The sequence below is a fragment of the Pezoporus wallicus genome, unplaced genomic scaffold, assembly GCF_028554395.1.
Source record: "Pezoporus wallicus isolate ANWC-B61680 ecotype Strahan unplaced genomic scaffold, APGP_CSIRO_Pwel_v1 contig_8166, whole genome shotgun sequence".
NCBI classification, from domain to species: Eukaryota; Metazoa; Chordata; class Aves; order Psittaciformes; family Psittacidae; genus Pezoporus; species Pezoporus wallicus.
In genome coordinates, this window is record NW_026638114.1 from 188,190 (window position 1) to 215,273 (window position 27,084).

Below are 27,084 nucleotides of genomic sequence, written 5' to 3' on the forward strand. Positions count from 1 at the left end.
CCACGTGTACGCGGTGCGCCTGCGCGCGCCGCCCGGTAGTTCCGGTGCGGGGCCGGCCCGTCCCGTTCCTCCTCCCTTGAGCCGGGCCGGGCGCCGCCACACGGGCACAGCCGAGCCGAGCCCGCCGCCATGGCCCAGCCCGCCAGGCCCCCCGCTGGCTACCCCAGCCACAACGGCGCTGGCCAGCAGCCCTACAGCAACGGTGAGCGCGGAGCCGGTGCAGGGCCGCAGGGCCCGGCGGTGGGGAGAGGAGGCCTGGTCGGGGGGTGATTCCTGCCCCGCGGGGGACGGGAGCGGGGTGGGTCGGGTCCGGCTCCTCGGTTCTCCCCCCCCCCCTCCACCGCGGGAGCTCGCCCGGCCCAGTGGGGGTGCGGGGGGCTGCGGTGCGGTGGTGGCTGGAGCGCGTCCTGCCCAAACGAGCACTAAGGATAAGGTAAAGCCTCTGCCGGGCAGAGCGAACCCCGTCCCGGTCGGTTGTCGGGACGGAGGCACCCCCCCCCCCCCCCGGGTCTATTTCCGCGCGTGACCCGGCAGAGGCTTGTGGAGAGCCGAGGCGAGACGTTCGCGGGCCGCACCGGGCGCTCCTGGAGGCCGTGACACAGCCGGGGCCGCAGCCTCGGGCCCTTTGGAGCGGAGCTGTACATGTGGCACTGTGGTTATCACCGGCGGGGGGGCGGGGGGGCTCCGGCTGCGGCGCAGCCGAGATTTGCCTTGTCAGGGGTGTAAAACTGATACCGCCCTGTGCCATGAGTGAGCTGCGATCCAGGGAAGTCCTGACCGCTTTCTTACCCTCCAAATGTGTCTCTGCAACGGGAAAGATGAGGGGCGATGGGCACAAGTTACTTCTGGGGGGATTCCAGTTGGACACTACAGGAAAAATTTTCCCAATGGGAATACCCAGCCATTGGAATAATCTAACCAAGAAAGCAGTGGATTCTCCACTGTTGGACACTGTTGAGATTCGGCTGGACAGGGTGCTGGGACATCCAGTCTAGGTCGGGTTTTGGTTGGACCAGATGCTCCCTGAGGACCCTTCCAACCTGGAGTTCTGTGATGATTTTTAAAGTGAGATATTGAAGTTTCTTCCCATCAAAATACGTCTTTTGAAGGTGACACCAGCCTTTTCAGCCAGGAGGAAAGAAGCACAAGACAAGCCTTGTCTCTGTATTTGTTTTCTTTGCCTGTGTGGAAATCAGTGCTGTTGGAAGTGTTTCCTGATTTCCCATACCCAGCCAGCATCCTCCATCCTTGGCTCCTTAATTACACACGTCTGCATTTGAGTAGCTGGGCTGCATCATAAGCAGTTCAGTTCTAATGAGATCTTCTGATTTTTCTGCTGTGTGCATGAGTAATTAAATGGTTTGACTTGTCTTCCCCCTCCTCCTTTGCAGCTTATTTTCATCAAAGTCATCTGCAGAATGACATTCCACAAAGAGTTGTGTTGTTGTATATAGGGTCGGGAAAGTGGGAAGTGTATGAGCACAGGTTGGAGAGAGCCTCTTTTCTGGACAGCTTCTGGTCTACGTGGAGAGTGTACAAAGAGGACGTTAGCTAATGGAGTAGCGAAGTGGGATGATTTACTGACTGGCATTGCTTTATGTTTGCTGATTCCCCTGTAGTCGGATTAAGCACGTAATGGAAGTTCTGGAGAGGCAGTTGGAGGAGGAGGAATTTCAGGCTGCCCGGCTGTCAGGTGTATGAAAAATAAAGAACTGAAATTCAGAGTTAGGCAAATGCAAGGTAATAAATTTAAACTGTTGTTATGGTGTTAGAAGATTTGGGTTGCTGGCGTTTGAATAAATAAGAGTATTCAAGCATGGACTGTTCTTGGCAGCGTTTAAAATACACGTTGAGGAGGTGCTGCCATCCTTGACCTTTACAGTAAAAACAAGGCTTTTTGTAACAGTCTGGAGGGTACCGAGAGTGCTGTGGGGGTACTCGCAGCGAGCTGTCAGCAGGATGATGAATTGGTTTACAGCTGTCAGCTCTTCCTCTCCACTTGCTGCTCGCTTTACTGCTTGCAGGTGCCTCCCCGAGCTCGCGTGTCTGTGAAGGCAGTAAATTGTCACAGCAGCACTGTGTGCTGACTGGGAAATTGTTTAGCATGGAGCATTGGGTTGCTTAGCAGCAGCCTTCCTCTATTTCATCCATGGTTTTCTTTTAATAGGACCAGCATTCCGTATTTGTTTAACTGAAGGTTACTAATTTGCTCTCCAGTTAATAGACCTGAAGTGCAAACAAGAAGGAGAAGCAGTTCTTTTAGGACTCTTTTCCTCTCCTTACTTGATGGCACTTCAAGGTCAGCTGTTGGGTTGGAAAGCAGTGGGTCAGGGTCAGATGAAGTGGGTGCTGGCAGTGGCACATCCCATGGCTGTTCAGTTGGGATGGAGCTTTTCCATCTGTTTATCCTTGCATCTCCCTGGAGGCTGGAGAGGTTGTGGCTGGTGATAGTGAGATACTAAAGAACTGGCTTGGAGGAGGTGACAGTGAAATTGTGTGGCAGAAAATGATTTGAATCCCAGCCTCCTGTGCTAATAGTTTGACTCCTCATTTTATAAACCCACCAGGCAACCTTCAAATGCATTCTGGTGCCATTCCTGATCTTTTAGAAACATGAAATGGCCTTGTGTTCCTGTGGAGGCATCTTCTGCTGTTACGTAGGTGGCCTTTCTTCTATTACTAAATCATCTGTGGTCTCCAAGTGTCAGTTGTTTTGCTGCCATGCAGGTATGCAGCTCTTCATTGAACACTGAATTCCTGGTTGGGTTTTGGCTTCACAGAACAGCACAGAAAACCAGCATCAGCATCTGGGGAAAGCTGAAGGGCCTGGATGTTCTCTGGCTGAAGAGGTCAGGGCAAGATGGGTACCTGCCAGCAGCAAAATAGCAAATCCTGGGATTAGGTACACTGTGAAGCCCCTTGGAGAGGGTTTGTGCCTCTCAGTGCTGCTGCTTTAGTTTTGTTGGCAGCTTTATGCAGGATTGTTTTGGAAACATGAACCACATGCAGGCTATCAAGGCTTTTTTGTTGAGCTTCTGACATTAAAAATTGAAATTTGGAACATTGTGCTGTGGTGGATTTGATATTTTATTGAAAACATAGAAAATACCAAGTCAGTTTTGGATTTCACCTCACTTCTCTTGCTTTATTCTCGAGCTTATTTCTTAAGCAGGGAAAACAGTGTGTAAGACATCAGTGCAAGTACACTGATTCCTGCCTGGTCTAGAGAGTCATGCTTGAAGGTGGACAATGAAGTTATGAAGTTAATTTGCATTTGTTTTGTATTTTTCTTACAGCTTATAATAATATTATATCAACGTACATGCTGCTGCAGACAGGAGGCATGGCATCGTGTAGGAATTCTTTATTCTTAGAGTTAGCAAGTTTCATTTACAATGAGCATTGTAAATCGATCGTTGCAAACCCATCTGGTACAATGCAGGGTAGTTTTGGAAGGTGGATCAATTGTTAGTGTTTTTGACTGCAGGCTTTTTGTTTAGACACCATTGATCTTAGGGAATTATTAATTACTAAGATTTATGAGCAACATTGTAAGGACAATTGGGTATAACTGGGTCACCTAACTGTGAACGGTAAGTGGCATATTGAGATTAATGGGTGGAGAATAATATGGTGTGGACTTCTTACACATAAATAACAGAGGCAGTGAGGGTGAGATCACTGTACTACTGCTTTGGCAATGTAGTGAGTGTGGATGCTGGTGATATTCAGTGCAGTAACAGCTGTTTGTGACCCACAGCCTAAGGCTTTCTAGGAAATGAGGAGCTGAATGGCCGGTGCACTGTTTGTCCTAGTGAAGTATTCTGATGTATGTTGTGTTTAGTTTTAGTTATTGTCAGAAATGCTGAAGTTCAAAGTTATTTTACTTTGGAAATGGGAGCTTCCACACCTGCTGAAATGTAACTGGAATGTTGAATGAGAAACCAGTTGTCTTTGTTTTAATGTTAAATGAAATTCTATGAGTTCATTCTGGTGGCAGCTGTTCCCAGTACTTGTATAGTAAATATGTATCTAAGATAAATATATATCATGGGATCATAGAGTGGTTTGAGTTGGAAGGGACCTTAAAGCTTCTCCAGTTCCAACCCCCTGCCACAGTCAGGGACACCTTCCACTAGAGCAGAGTGCTCCAAGCCCCTGTGTCCAACCTGGCCTTGAACACTGCCAGGGATGGGGCGGCCACAGCTTCTCTGGGCAACATGGAAAATAGTACAGAGTTGCAAAGAAAAGAATTGTATCTCTAAACCAGGATCTCTGCTGTCAGGTGTTTAGCTGTGTATGTGTGATGTCTCTGGTGTTCAGCTGTGTGTTTCGGGGGTGAGCAGGATCATGATACAGCTGGCACACTGGAAAGTGGTTTAGTACTTTTTGACGAGTCATGGCTGGCTCCGGCATGTGTTATCTGGTGTGTTCTGCTTAGAAGGATTTCACTTGAAACTGTATAGTTTGTGGCAATGTTAGAAACAACCTGTAGTAGTGATTTTCTTGATGGAGCTCTTGTCATGCTGGAAATCTCACAATATTCTGTTTCTGTGTGAAGCAGGAATCTGATAATTCTCTTGTTTCCTCTTTGGACAGTTACTAACCTTTTTTCAATGTTTTGTTTGCTTCAATGAGTAAAACTTAGTACAGCTCCACCAACCCAAAAATACATAAAGCACCATTAACCCATCCGGTTTTATCTTCCTGATTGGTGAATTATTTTATGATGAAACTACCCTTCATTCCATCTTCATGACTAGCTGGCTGCTCACGAGTGGTATGTGTATGAATAGTTCTCTTACTAAAATTAACTGCAGAGACTTCCATAGATTAACTCTGTCACTTGAGATGCATGGAGGTGACCTATGCTGAAAGTGGCTCTTTGTGGTAAGCTGAAGTTGAAGTTAGTGTCAGTCGTCAAGTGAAACACAGTCATGATGCAATGGATGCTTCTGTTTTCGGTCTGCTTGCCTGTTCTGCTACCAGCTGTGTGGGAGAGCTCTCATCTTTGGTAGGCTTGGTTTGGGTGTTCCTGAGGATAGAAATAGTGCCATGTGTGATTTTTAGTCCAGGAGGATGGATTGTGCTCAGGCACTGGAATGCTGAGTGGTTGTGAGGCTACTGTAAAGCAAAACACTGATGTAAGTGTTGATAGCAAAATACTACCACATTCATGTCCTCTGAAGCAGTGTCACACCTGGTTGTTAAGAATCCAACATAAAAATGGCTTGGAGACTAAAATCCCCAGGAAAGAGATTCCCCGGAACAAGTCTTTTTTTCAGAAGCAATACCCAACACTGACTTTCTAAAGGGTTTGTAGTTTTTTCTCTTCCAGGTCCTGTTCAGAATCAGCTGATGCATTCACCGGATGGCCAAGGATACAGCCCTTCAGTTCCAGGATCGTATTCCCATCAGACGCCGGCCAAGGTTCCTCCACATCCATCTTTGGGACAGTATAACTATAGTGGCTCTCAGAATGTTTCTCAATTAAACAGTTACCAAGGACCTGGGCAGACTCTCAACAGACCACCACTGGCACCTTTTTCTGGGTCCCCAGTACAACAGACAGGTCCTGCTCCACAAGTGCTGCTGCCTCCATTGCAAAACTCAGCTGCTATATCATCTGCTGGTAGCTTTCCTCCTGGAGCTACCCCATTAGTGCTTTCAAACTGGCAGTACAGCCAGGCTCCCACAAGCCAGCCCCTTGGGTCTCAAACAAGCCATTTGGCACATGTGACGGGGACAGGGTCACCCCAGCCACTGTCATCGTTATCAGGAAATACAAATCCTCCAGGAAGTTATCAATATGCTGCTTCTCCAGGAGGTCCCCCGCTTCAGAACAGCTACATGAAGCCAGGTAACCATAACCTTCTGATATTTGACCAATGTCCCTTTCTCAGTGTCCTTTTAAAAGAAGAATTGATTCCACAGCAGTGTTTTGCCTGTGCAATGAAGTTGTAAAACAGAGCATTTTGAGCAAAAGGACAGCACAAATACAGGGGTGGTTTCTTTGGATTAGAAATGGAAGTTCTGTGTACCAGTCAGGCATTTCAGTTGGCTGCAGCAGGTAACTCCTGAATGCTCTTATGGTTTTGGGAAGCTGTGTGTGGGTAATGGTGTTTGTGTGACCTTCACTGTTCCTTGGGTTACATGCTTCAGTTGAGCAGGGACTTGAGGACTTCCTGGTTGAAAACTGTGGTCCTCTTCAGTGAGTGTCATCTTTTGCAGCTTAAAACTTGTTAGCCTTTGTGTTACTCACTTGGTTGAGGTAGTTCAGTGAACAGCCTCAGTCGGGTTGATGCAAACAGTCTGAGCACAGCCTGGAAAGAAAACTGCAAAGCAGTTCTGTGCCATTGAAGTAGAGCCCAGTTCAATGGGAAGCTTCCTTCCTCCAAACTTGTAACTAATAATAATGGTCAGTGTTTAGAAAGTCCTCTGAAAGTGTCAGACTTCCCTTCCTGCTGCTCATGTGCTGCTGTGTGCAGTGGTGAGAAGCTTTGCTAACGCTAGCCAGCTCCATTATGCAATTTGTGATGATTATGGAAACGAAGTGGATACTCAGGTTTCTCTTTGCTAAACTGCTGTTTGTTGTTCTAGAGGATTTCTGACCGAGCCTGCAAATAGGAGATAGATACAGAAATACTGTAAATGTTCAAGCAAATGTTTTCTCTCATATTTCAGCCTCACCAGAGCTTTTCCTTGATGCTAGCTTTGTGTTCCATGCCTGACTCATTTTGTTATGATGTTCAAACTGTCTTAAGCTCACAGAGTTTATGGAACTTATGCTGGCAGTTTATTGGCACAAACAATTAGTTACTTTGCAGTTAGCGAGGAAAATGCTGAGACGTTTTGGGAAGCGGCATATGAAATGAGAGCAAGTGTTTGGAATGAGAGAATTCCTGTATCCTTTTGATGGGGAATCCTCCTGAGCAATTCTCCTGGTAGGTTTTGTAGAGCAGTGATAACTTTTGAAAGGAGTTTAGCTTGTTTAGTGATCACACCCATTCTCAGAACAAAGGTCTGCCAGCTCCCTGCCTGCATGGCCAGCTACGGACAGCCTCTTAGACACAGAATCTCTTCCAAGCTCTGTGATAGTGTTGCCTGCATGTAGCCATTATTAATTAACTTTGGAGTATCAAATACAACCGAACAAGCAGATAACTCCACTGGATATGATTTTTTCCCCCCTTTTCCTTTCATTCTTTCCCTTCTCCCTTAAATCCTCTGTACTGTGCAGGCTCATGAAGCTGCATATTTTGTGTGGTGGCTTTTTGATCCTGTTGAACTTACAGGCTTCTGTACCACGTTGAGACCTGGTAACACTGGACAATTTGGCCTTATCTTTTGAAAGGCTACCTTTTATATTAAAACACATTGGTGCCTTCCTAGAGTTAAAGGGCAGTTATACTGGCCTCTGGAATAATAGGGAACAAAGGGGTGGAAGTGCTCTTAGGATTTGGTATTGTTTGAAGGGGAGAAAAGCAATTGGGTTTCGAAATGTCTTGGCTGGAGAAAGTCCTAGGATTTTAAAATAGAAGCAATTAAAAACTTCCCTGTGACTCTTAACACAGAGGGTTAAACGTTCCAGAGCAAAACACCTCACACTCACACAGCAAGTTCATTCAAACTGAAAATTGCTGATGCTTTCCCAAGAGAAATCGTTTCCCAAAGTAATTTTAGTAGCTGTAGAATGTGGACATTGCTGTTTTGCATCAGATTATTGAAGTGGAAGATGAGCATCCTGTCAAAAGGAATGTTTAGACCCTTATTAGTTCATTCATATGGGGCTATATGGTAACTTTATAAAGTCTAGCCTTAGTAATTGAATTGGGATTCTTCTTCTACTGCTGAAGTTCTTAATAGCAACAAAAATGTGAAAGAGTCATGGATAATAGCTACAGGAACCCAGTATGAGAAAAGTGCGACAGAAACAACCTGCAGTCGTGAAACCTTCTACAACCATATCAGGATTTATGTATCTCATGCTGTTTATCATATGAATAAGAAGCATAGAGTTCAGTCTGCATTTTGGTAACAAAGCTTCTGTGACTTCCTCATCTGGGTTAAACTCTTCCTAAAACTGAATCTCTTTACAGGATCTGCTCCTCCACCAGTGACTCAGCCTTTAACTCCGCTCCACCCTCCTGCAAGGCCACCCTTAGGGCCTCCACCTGTTGGTGGTCCACCTTTAATTAGGCCTTCAACCTTGACAGCTGGACCACCTAATACACAGTCCCTGCTAAACTCAACTGCAAGTCAAGAAGGTAAGAAATAACATGGTCTGTTTGAATTTGCACATTTCAACTTGCTCTAATGTGCAACCTCTAAAGTCAACCACACTGTTCTGTTAGAGACTCAAATGGTAAAACTGATACTAATCCAGTGTAATTTTAGCTGTCTATAGCTTCCTGTATCGTTTTATTCTTCAAGGAGAGATAAAATATGGATCCTGCAATTCCTTGTAGTTGTGCCTGATTCTTCCCTTGTGTGTAAAATCACTGAAACATATATCTTGGATTTGTTCATTTTTGGAAGGTAGTTACTAGAGGCTTTTAAGTGTCATCTGTTGAAGGCACATATAGAAACATAGAATATCTGACTTTCTCTGTCTCCTGTGGGCCCTTCACAAATATACCATCACATAAGAACTCTGTATCAAACAGACCTGCAATCGTATTGCATTTAGTGCCCTAGGATGGGCCATGTGGTAGTCGTCAGTTTTATTTTTACATGCATAGTTGGTTCTGTCAAAGCTGTTGGTTCCTCGCATGTTCAGATTGACACTTTCATCTATGTGATAGCTGTGTGAGGACAAGAATAGTATATTCAGATTTAGCTTCGTTTTCAACATATGAAGTGTGCTAGAAACTGCTTGGGTTAGAAAGGCTTTTCTTCATAATGAAGAGAAACGTTTCCAAGGCCCTGGAGAGACAGCAATGTTTAGTCTGTGTGGTAGGTTTATTGGCGCATACCAGCAAGATTCAGTGTATAATGCTAGTTCCTTTCATTGGGTCATCTTTAAAGATTTCAATGATGATAAACTTGAGTTCCTACTTCTCCTTAGCAATAGGTAGTTGGTTTTATATATTTAGACATAGTTACCTTACAAATAACTATCCTTTGGGAGCATTCCCTCAATTTCAAGGTTTTTCTTATCTCTGCTGGGGTTTGTATCTTGACTGGTATGTGATTGTATCAGAACTGTTGGTGTTTGGTGTGAGCAATACTGGACTAAGTGTGTAAGCAAAGGGAATTTAGTGTTCCTGAGAGTTATCAGTGGGAAAAGTTCTTAAGGGAACTCGGCACCTGAATTCCAAGGTACTTTGAAAACTGCAGCAAGCCTACAGATGCTTCCTCTGATGAGGAGGAAGTGTCCCCTGTCCCCAAGCAAGTGTATCAGCTTGGAGGTTGTGGTGAATACCTGACGTAAAAGGTCATTCAACCAGAGGTGTAGGGACTTTTGCTCTCCTTAAAAAAAGATTGTGGTGTTTTATGAATGTCCTCTGTCATGGTCATGTCACCAGGGGAAGAGGCCAATATGTATATTTAACTCCGTTTCATCCTGTGGCAGAAGCAAAGTAGATCCAAACTAATGCTAATCTTAATATTCATCCAGCAAGTAGGATTTCTTTGCAGTTACCTCATTACAATTAGTAGCTGGTGAAAGTTTTTACTGGGATTGTCTTTAATAGGTGATGCTACATCTGCTGCCAGTGATGGGGCTGCAGTGCAGAACAGCTACGATGCACTAGAAGGTGGTGGCCTCACAGGTAAGGCTTTGGGAGTGGAAGTATTTACTACTACGTAACTTTGAAGAGGCAGGGAAAGATAGAAGTTTAGGCATTCATGTACAAACCCATACACTTGGTTCCATGTCTGTCGTGAAACTAAGTATGAAATGTCAAGCCTTGACAAGTACCACATCTTCTCCTGTAAGTATGGTAAAGCAGTGAAGAGCACTTTGCAGAACTGACAGCAGTGGTAATGTTTATGCTTAGAAACTAACCAACACCAAAAATCCCTTCTGCTCTATTAATGCACTGAGCTAGCTGTGGTTCTTCAGCAGTTAATTTTAGGTATTTGTCTCCTCTGCCTCTAGCAACTCCACATCCTTCTCTTGCACCCCCAAATGTTAAGATGAACAGAAGTGTTGGGTATTCTTACCCTGCCTTACCTCCAGGCTACCAAAATACTTCTGCACCCGGAGCACCAGGAATGCAAGCATCTGCTTTGCAATATCCAGATGGATCAAAACATTTCCACCAGGTAAAGGTTGTCTGGTTTTCATCTTGGTACTACCTGTCCTGTAAAGAAAAGGTGGCAGTTGATGTGTGTTGTGCATCTGTGGGGTGCTGCTTTGATGGTTCACTGTGTGGGGTGCTGGTTGTTCAAGGTGACAGACACAGCCTGAAAGAAATGCTTTTGCTGATGCCTTGGCACCAGTTTGGAAAAGCTGTGTGCCAGCTCCTTAGGAAGTGTTCTATCCTTGAATCTGTTCAGAGTGCTTCTCTTTTAAAAATACTCAGCTGCTTTTGGCATGGTTTTCTTCCCCTGGGTTGCCAGAGTTAGCTGAAGGATTTGGGTTTTTACTGAGCTTTCGAAGTGAACTTACCAGCACTTCTGCCAGCTGAGCCTCTGAAGTTCCAGAGCTTGTAGCAACTGTGTGTTGACGTTTACCTCTACAGTGTTACATACTTAAGTCCAAGTTTATGTAACAAACTATTCAAGACCAGGTTGGACGAGGCCTTGGGTGATACAGTTTAGCGTGAGGTGTCCCTGCCCATGGCAGGGGGGCTGGAACTTGATGATCTTAAGGTCCTTTCCAACCCTAACTATTCTATGATTCTATATTGTTGTAATATAATGGCAGTTAATATGTAAACAAAAGAGAAAAAAATAAGGATGGGAAATACCTCTGTTATTTAAGTTAATTGGGGGCTTTATTCATTGGGATTGTTCAGCCTGGAGAAGAGACCTTACAACAGTTTTCCAATGCCTAAAGGGGCTGACAGAAAGTCTGGAGAGGGACTTTTTAGAAAGGCCTTTAGGGACAGGCCAAGGGGAATGGCTTTAACCTGCCAGAGGGGAGATGGAGATGAGCTCTTAGGCAGAAGCTCTTCCCTGTGAGGGTGCTGAGGCTCTGGCACAGGGTGCCCAGAGAAGCTGTGGCTGCCCCATCCCTGGCAGTGTTCAAGGCCAGGTTGGACACAGGGGCTTGGAGCAAGCTGCTCCAGTGGAAGGTGTCCCTGCCTGTGGCAGGGGTTAGAGCTGGAGGAGCTTTAAGGTCCCAGCACAAACCATTCCATTATTTAAAGAATTGGTGTTAATTTTGGAAATTCTCTTTGGCTCTAGCCTGCCCTGGGCACTAATCACCTAAGTGCATCTATGGGTGCCCTGAGTCTACAGCAAGAAGGATTAAGACCTGTGAATCTTCTTCAAGAAAGAAATATTCTTCCAACAACCCTCTTGAAGGCTCCAGTCCCAAACTTGCATGAGGACATCCAGAAGCTCAACTGTAATCCTGAGTAAGATTATCCATTTGCTATAAATTCCTACTTGTAAACATGTCTTTGAGTAGAAAACATTGAAAATGGGCTTCGCTGTGTTAAGATAAAGGTGGTAAATGGTTTAAACTGACAGAAAATTGTGTGTAGAAGGTATGAGTTAAGATATGTTTTTTGCAGGGCAGTGATAGATAGGTACATTAAAAAAAAAAACTTTACAATATGGCTGGCAATAAGCATGACTCAGAAAAGATGTAATAGAAGTTAACTCATTTGAGTGAGGCATACCACAGATTGACAATCCAGAAACCTCTGTATTAATAGTAGCCTTTTAAACAATGGAGTAAATGGAATGTCAAACAAGCCACTGCCAGTTGTTTATTCAAGTAATCTCTCTGAGGAGACCAGCCAAGCTGCGTATAACCTGGTATTCCTGCTTTGCAAGGCCTTTTATGATCGACAAAGGAAATAACAGCATCTTTGTGAAGTTGCTCATACAAACAAGCTGAACAGGAGTTGCAAAGGTGCTGTGCACATCTGCACTTGTGGAAATGACTGAGTTCTGAAGTCTCTGCTTATAGTTGCTAAGTTTTAAGACAACCTTTTCAACTTTGCTGGTTCAAATTTGTGTGTAAGGCCACCTTAGACCGGTATCCCAAAATAACACCGTATATAAGGGTTTGGTGTAACTTTGAACATTCTTAGGTTTACCTTTGACTTGAGTGACTGACAGTTCTGTTTAGAGTCTGTGTATAAAGTAAGGACTCAAAGTACGTACTGTGGGTCAAGCTAAGACTAAACCAGAACAATTTGACAGAGCTGGAGAAGATGGAAATTCACCATCACCATTTATATAGAAAAATATAAAGGATGCTCTGTACTACTGAAATCATCATTTTTATTATCTGAAAGCCTCTAAAAATAACCCTTTGTCCTCCATGTAGGTTGTTCCGCTGTACCCTGACTAACATTCCTCAAACTCAGGCCTTACTGAATAAAGCCAAACTTCCTCTGGGGCTCCTGCTTCATCCTTTCAAAGACTTATCGGTATGACAAATATTCCAACCTTTAAATGCTGAAATCTCAACTGTGCCTTCCCTTGAGTCCAGAGCTGGACAGTGAATTATAAAAGAAGAGCAAGTGTGGCCCAGAAAAATTCCCTTGGTAACGGACATTTCCCTGCACCAGGCAGATCATTGTCATGTTCCTGGATTTATCTCCCTACCAGTTTTAAACTTTGAAGCCTCACTTAATCAAAAATCCCAGCAGCTTAGAGCCAGCACAGCACTGGGACTGTGACACAAGGCAGCACATTTAATTGCTTAAATAGCTTTATCTTGTCACATAGCAGTTGTAGTTATTGATTTCCCATACCAAACCTAGTCCTAATTCTAAACCTAATTAAGAGTTAACAGAGTGCAAAGGGTTTGGATGTCCTCAGATAGCCAGGAGACTCTGAATTTAGCAGTGCCTCTTTTAAGCATTGTTATTTTTCACAATTTGAATAGTTTTTCAATTATGTGGGATGTTTTTTCTGATTTTTTGGTCTTTATTGGGCATAGGACTTGGTCTTAAGCCACCAGTGTAAAACTCAAGACCCGAGAGGCTTGAAAAGAGAACCTGCTCACTTGAGTAGGTTAGAGCTCAATTTCAACCTGTTTATTGAGGAGTTGTGAGGATGCTGTGAGGTTGCAGAAATCCTTTTCTTCAACATGTCTGCTTTGACTAGCTAAGCAAGAAGCACAGTATAGATAATGTAATCATAGATGAATAGCTGCAGTGTGGTAGTGTCTTAAAACAGGAAGCTTTTCTTTTCCAGCAATTGCCAGTGGTCACTTCAAGTACTATTGTGAGATGCCGCTCCTGTCGGACATACATTAACCCTTTTGTCAGCTTTCTAGACCAAAGGAGATGGAAATGCAATCTGTGCTATAGAGTGAATGATGGTAGGTATTAAATGTGTTTGTTGCTTTGAATGCTTAAGGTGAGCCTTGCCCACCTTGGCCTTTGAGACTGGACTATTGTTGGCCATGAGTACGAGGGGTTGTTGTCAGCTGAGGCTGTGAGACATGAGAAATGCTTCCCATGGGCAAAGACAGGGTGTCACTAATGAAGCACAGAGTCTGATGTGGTTTCCCACCCTAGCAGGTGAAAAGTAGCTGCCCTGCTTAGCATAGTTCTCCAAGAAGCATTGGCCAGCAGGCACAGAGAAGAGTTGATGTATTTGTTTTAAAATGCAGCCCAGCTAATACTAGTGTGAAGTAATAATATCTAACCTTATCTGCATAGTTCCTGAAGAATTCATGTATAATCCTGTGACAAGAGTTTATGGAGAACCTCATAAAAGACCTGAAGTCCAGAATGCTACAATTGAGTTTATGGCTCCATCTGAATACATGGTAAGGCTTTATTTACTTCTAGTTGTCCTCTTTTATTTCCAAAGGGAAGTCAGAAAAAAGCCTTGTAATAGACAATGCTTTCCAGCTTAGTAGAGCAGTTCCTGCCTCAAGGAGTGTATCTGAGAACTCTTGGGAAGCACTTCAGAAAGTTCTTCTCTAAACAGTTATGATGTCAAAGTTCTTCTATATTTAGAATGTATTTGGGGTATTATGGAAGAAAATTGTACTTCTAGATTACCCAATAAGAGACAAATGCATTCAGAAGTTGTAGCTATCATCTGTGCGCTGTTACAATAGAGTTGAAATTTGCAGTGGCATAAATAAACCCCATCTAATAAATGTAATTTTGAAAATTGAAGTTAATCTGTTCTTTCCTCAGCTGCGTCCACCTCAGCCACCCGTGTACCTCTTTGTGTTTGATGTCTCTCATAATGCAGTAGAGACAGGATACTTGAATACAGTCTGCCAGACATTGTTAGACAATCTTGACTTGTAAGTATCTTAGAATCTCCTATTTTTGTTCCTCTTATGATGCTTGTGGCAGGCATCAGTGTGCCTGTACTGCCTGTCTAGAAGAGAAATTTCCTAGAATTGGCTAACAATGGTGAGTGCTGTATTAAAATGTAGTGTAAAGCTGTAGTCTTTTTCCCATCACAGCTGCACTGGTATAAAAGGTAATTTTGAGGCTTGTTTCTCAATCTGCCTCTTTCTTACTTGCTTCACCAATCCCCAAAAGGAATAAATATAACATTTATGATGTCTTTAGAATGTATTTTTTAAAAGCTGAAATTTAGGTAAGGATCTGCTTAAAGAAAAGCATACATCTAATATATTTTTGATAAAATACATGCTGTTTGAACTCATCTAAATGCTGCTTTGCATTTTGCAGCTTGTTTCTTCCATTTCCTGTGACCCTCTTAAAAAATTCATGAGTGTCTGCTAAGCAGCTCTACTATGAGCTCCTGCTCCAAACTGACTGAGTCAAGCTGTTGCAGTGTAGCTGTAAAGCTAACTACTTGGTAACAACCATGGAGAAGTGCAGTGGATGGTTCAAAAAAAGCAAGCCTGCAGAAATGAAATTCCATCTTGCTGAACACCATATGTCTCATTTTCAGGCTTCCTGGGAACACTAGAACAAAAATAGGCTTCATAACGTTTGACAGCACAATCCATTTCTACAGTCTTCAGGAAGGTCTCTCTCAGCCTCAGATGCTTATTGTTTCAGATATTGAAGGTATGCAGAAATAAATCCTGGGATTTGTATCTACTGATGCTGCTGGGTTTGACAGCCCTTAAAAAATATACCTGGTGGAAGCTTCTAGACCAGCTCATTAGTCTTTCCAGTAATGGTTTTACAAGTAGCATGTATTTGTGTGTGTCTATGAAGCCCCTGATGTGTGCGAATGCTGTGGCTGTTCTTGACTTTAAAACATGAAGACAGCCTTCTAACCTTCACTTTAATGTTACCTGGATTTCTCTTGTGATCCCCCAAATACTGATGCTTGGTCAATAGCTATAGATTCTGTGCTGACTGATGCTCAGTGCTTGTTCTTCTGCCTTTAGTTTCAAGTCACCTTGCACTGTATGTTATAGGTAAGGCAGAATGAACACTAGAAAGTTCTTTGCTGTGCATTTTTACTTGATAATCTTGATTATCCTTCACCCCTGTCGACTGCTAATCTAACAGGGTTAGAGTTTCCCTATGGGAAAAGAAGAAATCTCCATAGTGATGTTTAAATGGGTTTACACACTGATACTGTATTCTTTTTTCAAGAGGTGTAATGGTTGCCAAATAGAATTGACGGAAGATTGATGTGTTTTTAAAAGTAACTAAAACAGGTTTTTTCCCCCCTCTTCCAGATGTATTTATCCCAATGCCAGAAAACTTATTAGTGAATTTAAATGAAAATAAAGAGGTAAGAACTTTAGTGACTTTCACATAGTTTGGGATATGCTCGATAATTTCTGTGTTACTTAATGCACTCAAACACCCACAGTTTAAATGCAAAGTTTGAGGTGAAAGAAAGAGGTCTTTTACCTGTGTGACTGTAAACTTTTGCTACCCTGAGACAAGACAGTACTTGACTTCTGCTAGGGCTTTTTCTTCACTACCTTAATATTAGATGTGTTAACACATGTTGTTGCATGTTCAGCAATCAGCTCTATGAAGAAAGAAAACTCCAAAGGCTCCTGGTCTTAATGCTTTTGTCTTCTCAATTGTAGCTAATTCAAGACCTGCTGAAGGCCTTGCCACAGATGTTTACCAAGTCCCTGGAAACTCAGAGTGCCCTGGGGCCTGCACTACAGGCTGCCTTTAAACTGATGTCCCCTACTGGAGGTAGAATCTCTGTCTTCCAGACACAGCTTCCATCTGTGGGAATGGGAGCGCTGAAGTCACGAGAAGAGCCAAACCAAAGAGCAACAGCAAAGGTGAGGGAAGCAAAAAGGTTGAGAAATGATTGCCCTCTTCTGTATGTGTAGGTGGTTCTGGAATTGCCTGTTCTGGGTTAATGCTGTGGCTCTCTTGTTGTGCTAAGCTTCCTTTGTTAAAGAAGTGGAAGGAACAAAAATAACCAAAGCCAAGCACTATAAACATGGCTTAATGATTAGATTTCTTTTAATGCTATCACTGTAACCAGTGATGGAGAGTCAACTGTTAGTGTCCCTGAAAAGAGGCAGTACATGTGTTAATTTGTTTGCATGTCCTTTGTATTTTGTAATACCCCATTGTATTAACAGGATATACACCTGACGCCATCGACTGATTTTTACAAGAAGTTAGCCTTGGACTGCTCAGGGCAACAGGTTGCAGTGGATTTATTTCTTCTTAGTGGACAATATTCAGACTTGGCTTCTCTAGGTAAGTCATATTAAGCCATTCTGGGGTGTGTAACTCTTGTACTTTTGGAAAATATATAGCATCTACATTAATATTTAGTACATGAACCTGATTTGAATTAATCTAATGTGATAAGATGCAAATTAATCCTTGATGAGCAGTGACAGTGAATAGAATGTAATCCTTCAATCTTTCCTGATTCAACCTAGCTGTTTTCATATTCTCCCTTAGTGAGTCAGGATTCTTGTGATCCTGGTATAAGTGGCTGAAATACTTTCCTCCTTTTATGCCTTTGAACCGTCAGTGCAAACATCTTTAGAGTAACTTTCATTAGCATTTGAATTTTCTTTTCTCCGTTTAACCCAATGTTCAAGTGACAATGTACCTGTAATTTCAGGTCAATGGACGATTATTTCGTACCTGAAACTCCTTAAATACATAGAGTTGTGTTACACAGACCTGTCTTTGAAAACAGGTCTGTAACTATGTAAAAGCTGTTTGTGGGTGTGAACAGGGAGTATTGCATTCAACTGGTATATTTAAAAACCACAGCAGCAACTGCCTGCCCTCTGCCAAAGCGTGTTGGTTTTGTTTCAGGTTGTATATCAAGGTATTCTGCAGGTAGTGTCTACTACTACCAGTCCTACCACCATAAACACAACCCTGTTCAGGTGGAGAAGTTGCAAAAGGAACTGAAGCGATACTTAACTAGAAAGATCGGGTTTGAGGCTGTCATGAGGATAAGATGCACCAAAGGTTTGAACACAGATTTTTTTGGACTGAAGAGGGGAGAGAGGGGAAGGAGCATTTGCTGTTACTTGGGAATGTTTTGAGGAGTGTTTCAGTACCAGGAATCAGACCAGTTATTAAAGATTGTATTTGCAGCATCTTTACTGGCATCCAAGTTCCATTTTACAGTGATTAAAACTGGAGGTTTTGTTGGACTGCTGTTTCAACAAGGGAGTTCTTTTGTAGTCTAGAGACTTACTACTATCCTGCATTGATTTGACTTCCAAATGCCTGCTTTCTGCTAGGGTTTTTGGATTCTGTGGATTAGTTGTCTTGTCTGGGATATTTACCTTTCCTGAAGACACTTTATTTCATTGGGAAGGATCTTAATATTCTGATACAGAGCCGTCTATGGCAGCTGTGTAAATGGTGTCTGTACTTCACAACTATGAACATAAAACTGACTCAGTACAATGCTTGTCTTGTAGGTCTCTCCATTCACACTTTCCATGGGAACTTCTTTGTACGATCTACAGACTTGTTGTCATTACCCAATGTGAACCCAGATGCAGGATATGCTGTGCAAATGTCAGTAGAAGAGAGTCTTACTGATATGCAGGTTGTTTCCTTTCAGTCAGCTCTCCTGTACACATCCAGCAAAGGTAAGATGCACAGGTAGTGTTAGCTGCATCAGCAGTACAGTACTCGGATGAGTCTCTTTGTGTCTGTTTATCAGCTGCAATTCAGTGGCAGTAACTCACATCAACTATTTTATCTAATATCAAGATCACAGCTGTGATGTATTCCAGCATGTTGGTGATGTTATTGCTTCTTCCAGACCAGGAAGTTTCTTGGGAAACTTCTGGTCTGAAAATAGGTAGAGTTAACCCAGAAACTGAGAAATAACTGGTTTTAGAAGCTACTGGAAATGGCCTGATTCACCACTTGTATGATAAATTAGATTAAATCTTAGGGGTTTGTTGCTATTGAGTAATCACTGGCATTTGTTCTGTTGTTTCATAAAACAAATGCAATGTGTGGAGACTACAGTTTTCTTCTCTTACAGGTGAAAGACGGATTCGTGTCCACACTATGTGTTTACCTGTTGTGACAACACTGAGCGATGTCTACCTAGGGGCAGATGTACAGGCCATAACAGGGCTGTTAGCCAATATGGGTAAGCATGTTTGGATATGTAGGGATGATATCCCTACAGCTCTGAGCAGTAATCCTCTGGGAAGTAACGTTACAAGAAAAGATTCTCTCTTTCCAAGAGTGCTTTCTAAGTTGCAAACCTAAGAGGGTTTTAAGGCTAGGCTTAGGTAAGGTGTCAGTATAGATGTACGTAGTCACCTTAACTTAGTCTGATACATCATCCCTGGCTTTTTCTGAATCCCTTGTCTTGACTTCCTTGATAGTCTACTAAAAGCTTATTAAGATGCATGGAAGTACATGTTAATGAGAAGAAATAACACGTGACTGTATTCCTACCAAGGGAGGAAAGCCTCTTATGTGAGCTCTGTACTCTATTTTTAGCTGTGGACCGGTCAGTCTCCGCTACGTTGAGCGATGCTCGGGATGCTCTGGTCAATGCAGTGATAGACTCTTTATCTGCTTATCGCTCAGCAGTCCTGAGCATTCAACAACCTGGTCTCACAGCCCCCTCCTCGCTACGGCTCTTCCCACTTTATGTACTGGCACTCTTAAAACAGGTAAGAGCTAAAAGGAAGCTGTGCAAGGGGATGACTGTTTGGCATGTCAACCTGAAGTAAAGGGATGTTTCTTTGATGTGCAAAATAGCATCTTCTCTTTCAGTGTATTTAGGACTCAAAATTGGAAAGTTGCTTGGTTTAGATCATTTAATAGAACCAGCCTTTCTCAAGATAACAATTCCATTTCTCTGCACCCCAGAATTTAATGACTTGAAAGGTCAATATAGAACAAAGCATATTTAATTGTTTCTCAGGCCTGGGTAGATAACTTATGATTTTACAGGTGCTGAACATGTGTTTTTACCTTGAAGTCTGTTATGTTATGAAAATGGAGGGATTTGGAGATTTTCATGGAGTAAATACATCAGGGTAACGGACAGGCCTTCTCTTACCTGCAAAGGGCAATAGGGGATAGAGATGTTTAAAGATTACCATTATGGAGAGTGATCTAGCTGAGAAGCAGGAGTTTAGAAGTATGCATAAGATCAATGGTATAAATGTTCTAAACAAGGGAATAGGAATCTTAAAGGCTCTGTCTGGGCTATAGAATGTGGCACTGGTAGAGTGTGTTTTCAGTAATAATTCTTGTGCATTTCTGGCAACGTGGATCCACACGGCAGTTCAGTGTGGGTATCGAGAGAGCTGCCTGGCTGTTCTTGCCAAAGGTTTAAAGCCTTTCACAATATTTGCTCAATGTAAGTAGTTTTTGATTGGATTTCCCTGAACTGATATTTGAGGTCATTCTAAGCATTGGACAAGCTGGCTTCCTGATCTAGAGAGAATTTTCTATTCATGTCCCTTGATAAGGAATTAAGCAGCGTGTTCATACTGACATTTGAACTTCTTCATGTAGAAGACTTTGTGTTTGACCCAGTGAAGAGGGAGGAACAAGCCCTTGTTTCAGTTATAGCTGTTTGGGGTTTTTTTGTCCCAACATGTAGGACTACATCTTTATTGTAAATCCAGAATTACCAAAGATGCCATATGTAGAATCCAATTGTAAAGTGCTCCAATATTTATTATTCTAAATTCCATCAAGTAGCATTTTTGAGGTGTGTGTTAGAAGAGATGCCTTTCAAGATGCTTTTATCTCAGCTGTAGTGCTCCCTGGAAAAGATTGATGGTGCAAGGTCATGGTTAATTCTAGAACCCAGCAATGGGAATAGGGAGACTTGTATGATCTGTGAAACCCTTGAAAGGACAACAGAGAAGTAAAATAGCAGTCCTAAAATACCATAACCAGGAAAAAATACTCGTGGCTCATCTCTACGACTTAAATAAGTTATATATGATATGAGGGTGTGTTAGATTCTGCTTATCTCACTTTGCTTTAACGGTCAAATGAAATGCCTGATTGTTTGCAGAAAGCATTTCAAACCGGGACGAGCACACGTTTAGATGAACGCATTTTTACCATGTGTCAAGTGAAGAACCAGCCCCTTGTTTACCTCATGCTCATGACACATCCCAGCCTCTACAGAGTCGATAACCTCACAGATGAGGTGAGTACTGGTCTGTTTGTCTGATCCTAGAGTTATTTGTTATTTGGGACTGGAGCGATGAATTCTGGAGAGAGGCTGTGCTCTGGCTATGGATGGATGGGAAAGGTTTCTTCTAAATTATTCCACTTTTTGCCTTGTGTCATTATCTTTTCACTATAAATCACATGTACATAAAGACAGCATAACATGCATTTCGTCCCTGTGTGGCTTCCTTCCTTGTAAAATGTCAAAGTAGCTCTGTGAACAGTGAATGTAAGAGCCTGAATAATTACAGAAATCACATCTTTTGTACACAACAAATCTGATATTCCTGTCCTAGAATTTAATTATCTGAAGTTGAAGTACACCCTCTCTGAATAAAACATGAAGAGATTTACTAGTAAATTATGCACTCCAAGTATGACTTGAACTGAGAAAAAGTGTCCAGCTTCAGTATTCGGTGTAACCCATCTTATTCTTATTTAACCTTCTGTTCTTGTGCTTGTTTCAATGCCTCAGATGTGAACCACTGTTTTCCTTTTTGCCTTTTCCTTCAGGGGGCTCTTAACATAAACGACAGAACTATACCTCAGCCACCCCTTCTCCAGCTGTCAGTGGAGAAGTTGAGCAGGGATGGTGCTTACCTTATGGATGCTGGCTCTGTAAGTTGGGTGGTGGTGGTGATTTTAAAAAGTACCCACATTTACTTGACATGTTCTTTCTGAGAAGTCATAATGTGGAGGAGACTGCTGAGCTGTGGTTCCGTGTTGGATTAATGTTATTAATGTTACTGCTGGCTATCTTTCAGGTAATGTTTCTGTGGATTGGGAAGAACTGTGGGCAGAGCTTTATCAGCCAAGTCCTTGGAGTTCCCAATTATGGCTCGATACCACAGAACATGGTATGTGCTTGTTTTGCTGTTCATCAGTGATACAGTGCTACCAAAGTATTATTTTCATGAGAACTTCAATACCTCTATTCAGGTATTAGCCCTTTAGTTATTATTCACTATAAATCCAGATTCAGGGAAATAAATCATTTTTGTTGCCTCTCTTGGAGTTTCTCCAGGCTAAACCTTTATAGCTATTCCCAGGAAAGCGCAGTAAGAAGAGGCTGGCAGTGAGTAAGTTTCTCAGACTTGTGGGAGCAGACTGAGAATACTTGCCAATAGTAAGCACAGTGGGTGAGTGGGAAATCCTTTGGTTTCTGCAACAGGTATTGATCACAGCTCAGTCATCACTGTTCTGACAGCTAATTGCTATTTACTATATTGCTATATTAGTTTAGTGTGCTTGACTGTCTCAAGCCCTTTCAGATGTAACTAGACAAACTGTGTGTGCCTGGGTTTCCTTTATACTCAGTGAGGACAGAGTCCTTTCACTGTTCTTCTGAAAACTGTCCTCTATGTATTAATGATTCCCTTTGCCTCTTAGACACATCTCCCAGAACTTGACACTGCAGAATCCATCAGAATAACAGCTTTCATTTCTTGGCTGAGAGAACAGAGACCTTTCTTCCCTATACTATATATAATAAAGTAAGTATTTTTTAACAGTATTTGTGCTTCTTTAGGGATCTGTTAATATATATTTCAGTATCATATACTGGACATTCTTGATGGAAGTTTGAAGTGGTGCATGCTGTGCCTAACAGATTGGACAACGGACATGACGTTATAAGTTGACTCCAATTAGAATTGCCACAGACTAAAAAAGACTAAATGTCACAGAACAATCTTGAGTTAATGTCAGATAATGAAGTGAATGCTGATAAATACACTTGTTAGGATTAATGAGAAGGGTTATTTGAGATCGTCATTTCATATGTCCTTATGCTCTTGAAATAGCTTTGCCAGTTGAGCTGTAACTTTATGAATGCATTGCACTGGTGGTCTTGGCAAATGTTTATTTCACTCAAACACTTATATTTTCATTTTGAAGGGATGACAGTCCATTGAAATCAAGTTTTCTGCAAAATATGATTGAAGACAGAACAGAATCAGCCTTATCATACTATGAATTCCTCCTTCATATACAGCAGCAAGTGAATAAATGAAACGCTAGCCTTTGGCTCACTTCTTTAAGGAAAGATTTTGCAGTAAAGAACGATTGTGCTTGTAATATCTTCATTAAATCTGTGGCCTGAGGCAGTTGATGAGAAGTTCTCACTGTGATTTCAACGAACTAAAGCAAATAAAGGACCACATCTGAGAATCAAATGTGCTACTACATAATATTATACCTTAAAAAAAAGGAAAATCAAACTGTTGGAACTGGTTGAGCACCTTTAATTTGCTGCAAATCATGTTTTTACTGTAAGTAGTTGCAGCATGAAGTATATTTACAAAGGCAATACTGAAAAGGTGAAATACATTTTGTAAAATAAAGAGTTCTTTGTTGTTCAAAATGTATATTTCTGTAACTCTTTGCCTTGTTCTTGTTCTTTTTTTTTTTTTTTTTTGCTGCTAGATACAAAACCTCACAATACTGATCATGATTTGCAGGGAAATTGTTTTAAGTGCATCCAGTGATTACAGACAGAGCATCTCAGTGTTCAAACTTAGTAGCAATGAACAACTGTTCATTGTGAAACGAACAAATACTTGTGAAGTGTAGAATCCAGGGATTGTGGCTAACAGGACTAAAGGTGAGCTTAACCTGGACATGATGGCTGAGTTTGATAAAGCTTTTAATAAGTCAGTATTCGAATTAAAAAAGAGAGGAGTGGGTTCTGTATGAGAACATCTTAATGTCAGTGGCTGACACAGCAGCAAAAGTAGACTTAGATGGCAAACGTTGTTTTTCTTCAGTGAAAGGAATAGTTGGCATTTCAGTTTGTGAATGGGTGGGAGGGGAAGGGCAAGGAAGGTTCTCTCAGACCTTTTGGTTTATGTTTAGTAGACTTTCGGCTCTTGTTTACATTAACTGAATGTTTAGCCCCTAAAATCTAGTGTGTTTCTGAAGCAAGTTTGTGTGGCAGCACTTCAAACCTAACGCTTTGAGACCGCATTGAATATCCTGAGGTTAAAATTCAAAAAGAGATTCTTTTTCCAAAGACAAACATATTTTACATTGCATATTCGTGGGTGGTTTGAGACACACTTGAAGTTTTCTGTTCGTTTTTGTTTATAATGAGCCCAGGTCCAAAGCCAGGGTGCACCAAATAAGAGCTTTAAATATACTCTCAGATCCCTGCCAGAGCTTCAGAGGGAAGGTGACATTGGCCTTGAAGTGAAAGTTTATATACGGAAATACTTAGATCATTTTAAGAGTGCATTGATCATTGTCCTGTGGTGGAGATTAAGCTATCACTGATAGCTACCAACATAAAGAGTATTGAAGTTACAGTATCCCAATGCCTGTGGAACTGTTTCATATGGACAAATCTTGGTTTGCTTTTTTGTTTGTGATAAAGGACTTGCAAAACCTACTTCCTAGGGCAAGTAACTTGCACAGGTAAACTGCTTGTAAGTGTTCAGACATGCACTGTGATGAGGTTAGTTAACTTACATTCGTGATACAGATGTCCAAGGGCATCATAGGTAATCATTTGCTGCCTTTTCATGCTGTAGCTGCACGTGGTTGTCAGGAGTTGCCTTACTTCAGGGGAGTTCCTTGAGGGAAGATGTTCTTGTCACTTGAGCACAGGAAGGTGAATTTCAGAACAATGTCTAAAATAGCATGAAAAGACTATTAGAGAATCAGTTGAAGCTTCCCTGTCTGCTCCCCCCCTTCAAATAGGAGTATATTTACTTGAAGAGCTTGTCAGAGAATTGCACAGTTTTGAAGTCATAGTGAAGAGGTTTTTAAGTTTTCACACTCTGATTTAACCTTTTTCCTGGGGGAAAGGGGTCTCTTCATTTAAATCATAAATGGAAGCTATGCACTTGCATAGGTTATGACTTAAATTTGTGGGTTTGGGTATACTACCACTCAGATGTTGAAAATCATCCTTGTACCTTAACAGCCCCCCCAAAGTGTCTCTTACTGTGACTGTATTTTGTTACTTATATCCCTTACTCTTTCAAGACATAAATGTTGGAGATGGCCTCATTGCTTTATGTACACCAGACTAATGGCTAAAGATGTCAATCTTTGTGGCAATTAACAGCTTTGAATTAGAGTCCCTAAGTTTTACAGAGCAAAACGTGATAAGAATCAAATCTTGGAGTCCTCTTTGCTTTGGAAGGAATTCAGTGTTGAGCTTTGTTACTATATTCCCTATCAGTGGGAAAGCCTGCTGGTTTACCCTCTATTGCTGTAGGGGCAGTACAGGACGGATGAACACAGAAACTACTTATGATTTGTCACTTTTACCTACAACTGGAAAATAAGGACACTGAAGATGAACTGCCAAAACGGGCAGGAGTGACTCTGGTACTGAGATCTCAGCACCACAACTCGACCACTGAAAATGGTCTCTATTTTTCCAGTTGAAGACTCTTTGTTGAATTCTATCTGTATTTGACACATTAGTGTTCAGCCAACATTGTTACCATCCATTTTAGTTTGCTTTCATTCTCGTTTTTAATTTAATCTCTTTGAGTCTGACTCCACATAGACTGTGTTGCAATAATTAGAATGATTCACTTTTATTTAGCATTAACTTCTTAACAGAATTTAATCAAAGATACAGAATGGCTGTTAAGTAAGGGACCATTAAATGTGATTTTAAGGTTCTGTTTACTATTATGGATGTAATCCTTATAGTAAATTTAATTTTGTAAAGTAGTGTATAATATTGTAATATTAAATCTTTGTTTTCTGAACTCAAACATATGATCTTCAGTATGAAGTGATAAATCTTCCCCCCTTCTGAATCTGAGACAGGATTTACTTGTCCGCCTTTTTACAGTTTGTAATTTTCACTGTTTTATTCCTGTAAAAAGTCATTTGTAACACATGCAAATGCTTATTTTATCTGTGCTAATTTATCAGATTTGGCTACTCAATAAAATTAATTGAAAGAACTCATGCAAGTCCACCAGTGCTTTCTTAGAAATAACGTATTCGATCGACTGAGTGAAATTCCATGTACCGTAAGTGAGAAATTTTATTTTTAGATAAAACATATAATATTCAGGTGATTAACTGATTAATTGGTGAAAATCTGTCCCTGCAGAGCACCTCTGTCAGTCAGTGTTGGTACTCCGTCCTGACTTGGGATGTGTTCTTCCAGCAAGGTGAGTGGGGCCGTACCCCACTGTGTGGTACCCTACTAGCTGGCTGGGAGTTGGTCTTAAGAGCCAGTTGCCACTGATGATTGGAATTTAGCCTTCAGCAGTGATCCCAAGTGATCAATTTTATCATAGGTAATCCTGTATCTTCATTTAACATCCTATCCTTTCAACACCTTTTTGTAAAAGTCATTCCATCTTATGTTTGCCCATTTTTTCATGAGCTGTCATCACTGCTGCTTCTGGTTCACCGTATGGAAGTTAATGCATGAGCTTGGTCCTTCGACCTCTGTATTGAGCAGGTTTTGAATACAGAATCCTCTCATATTCCTTCTTAATCACTTTGTATTGTAGAAATATTAACTGCACTTGTCAGCACAGAGCTCTTCCCCCAGTGTAATGATTTGCCCTGTTGCTGCTGAATTCACCACTCGGCAATGAACTAGCAGCCATTCCAGCACTGGTCTGTGGAACTCCAAACAGGATCTTGAAGCTGAGTTCTGCTTCTGTGTGAAGTGCTTGTGGCGCAGTCTGAGTTTATGAGTGCAAGTCATTCGGTGTCAAGGATGTTGAAGGTAATTAGTTTGACATATTGATGGGAAGCATTCGTGTCACTGTCTTCAGCTGGTCTGGCTTTCAGGTACTTCTCATCAGAGTGCAGTAAAGGGGAGAATCCTCTCCCTCGTCCTGCTCATGCTGTGGGGATGCAGCTCAGGAACTAGAGACACTCCCTGTTCTATGATGTTATGGTAAATCTGGAATCCTTGAGAGGTCCTTGTTCCCAGTATGTACATTCAATCCCTCCAGCTGTTTATTAACGGCAGTGCAGTGACACCATGCTGGGAATACGATTTGGGAAGCTGACCCTTGGGAAGTGCTGCCTAGCAGTTCCCTAGAAGGCATTTCCCTACACTATATAGCTTTCATGTACACATAAAAACAGCTGTTTGGCACTCCAGTAAACAGCAGACTCTCTCCACTCCTTTGGAATGTGCCCAGAGATGACAAATGACTCCCTAAATCCATCTGTACAGCACACCCAATGATTTTCCAGCAGAAAACCTCCCCCAGCCTGAGGAGCAGCATGGTGGGGAGCTTCTGCTTGTGGTTTAAATATTGTGTGCCTGAAATCGAACAGCTCCATGAGCTGATGATACGCAGACAGACTCCACAACTCGTTAAAGCTGTAAAGTAGGTATGCTTTATTCGGTGCTGAGGCGCATGGGGGATGGCTCCTCCAA

At 42.0% G+C, this 27,084-nt stretch overlaps 1 protein-coding gene across 2 annotated transcripts; it reads left to right on the forward strand.

Annotated features, from left to right (window-relative positions):
* Positions 1-58: 58 nt before the first annotated feature.
* SEC24A (SEC24 homolog A, COPII coat complex component) lies at positions 59-25,640 on the forward strand. Of its 2 annotated transcripts, none has more exons than XM_057409415.1 (23): positions 59-202; positions 5,339-5,860; positions 8,100-8,267; positions 9,696-9,773; positions 10,103-10,269; positions 11,356-11,528; positions 12,452-12,554; positions 13,327-13,453; positions 13,797-13,906; positions 14,286-14,398; positions 15,022-15,140; positions 15,767-15,822; positions 16,130-16,336; positions 16,646-16,766; positions 17,343-17,501; positions 17,963-18,136; positions 18,541-18,651; positions 19,011-19,186; positions 20,551-20,688; positions 21,225-21,329; positions 21,476-21,568; positions 22,101-22,204; positions 22,608-25,640. In XM_057409415.1, the coding sequence occupies exons 1-23, from the start codon at positions 130-132 to the stop codon at positions 22,720-22,722; spliced, it is 3,312 nt and encodes a 1,103-aa protein (XP_057265398.1). In that variant the 5' UTR covers positions 59-129; the 3' UTR covers positions 22,723-25,640. The 2 variants fall into 2 exon arrangements, with proteins under 2 accessions (XP_057265398.1, XP_057265397.1); XM_057409414.1 differs by having other exon boundaries at positions 67-202; positions 5,324-5,860.
* Positions 25,641-27,084: the final 1,444 nt, after the last annotated feature.

Excerpts from the sequence above, each read along its gene's own strand:
- SEC24A (XM_057409414.1), top strand. The coding sequence starts at position 130 with ATGGCCCAGCCCGCCAGGCCCCCCGCTGGCTACCCCAGCCACAACGGC. Across the intron at positions 12,555-13,326 it reads ATCCTTTCAAAGACTTATCG|CAATTGCCAGTGGTCACTTC; the intron begins GTATGACAAATA and ends TTTCTTTTCCAG. Across the intron at positions 15,141-15,766 it reads TATTGTTTCAGATATTGAAG|ATGTATTTATCCCAATGCCA; the intron begins GTATGCAGAAAT and ends CCCCTCTTCCAG.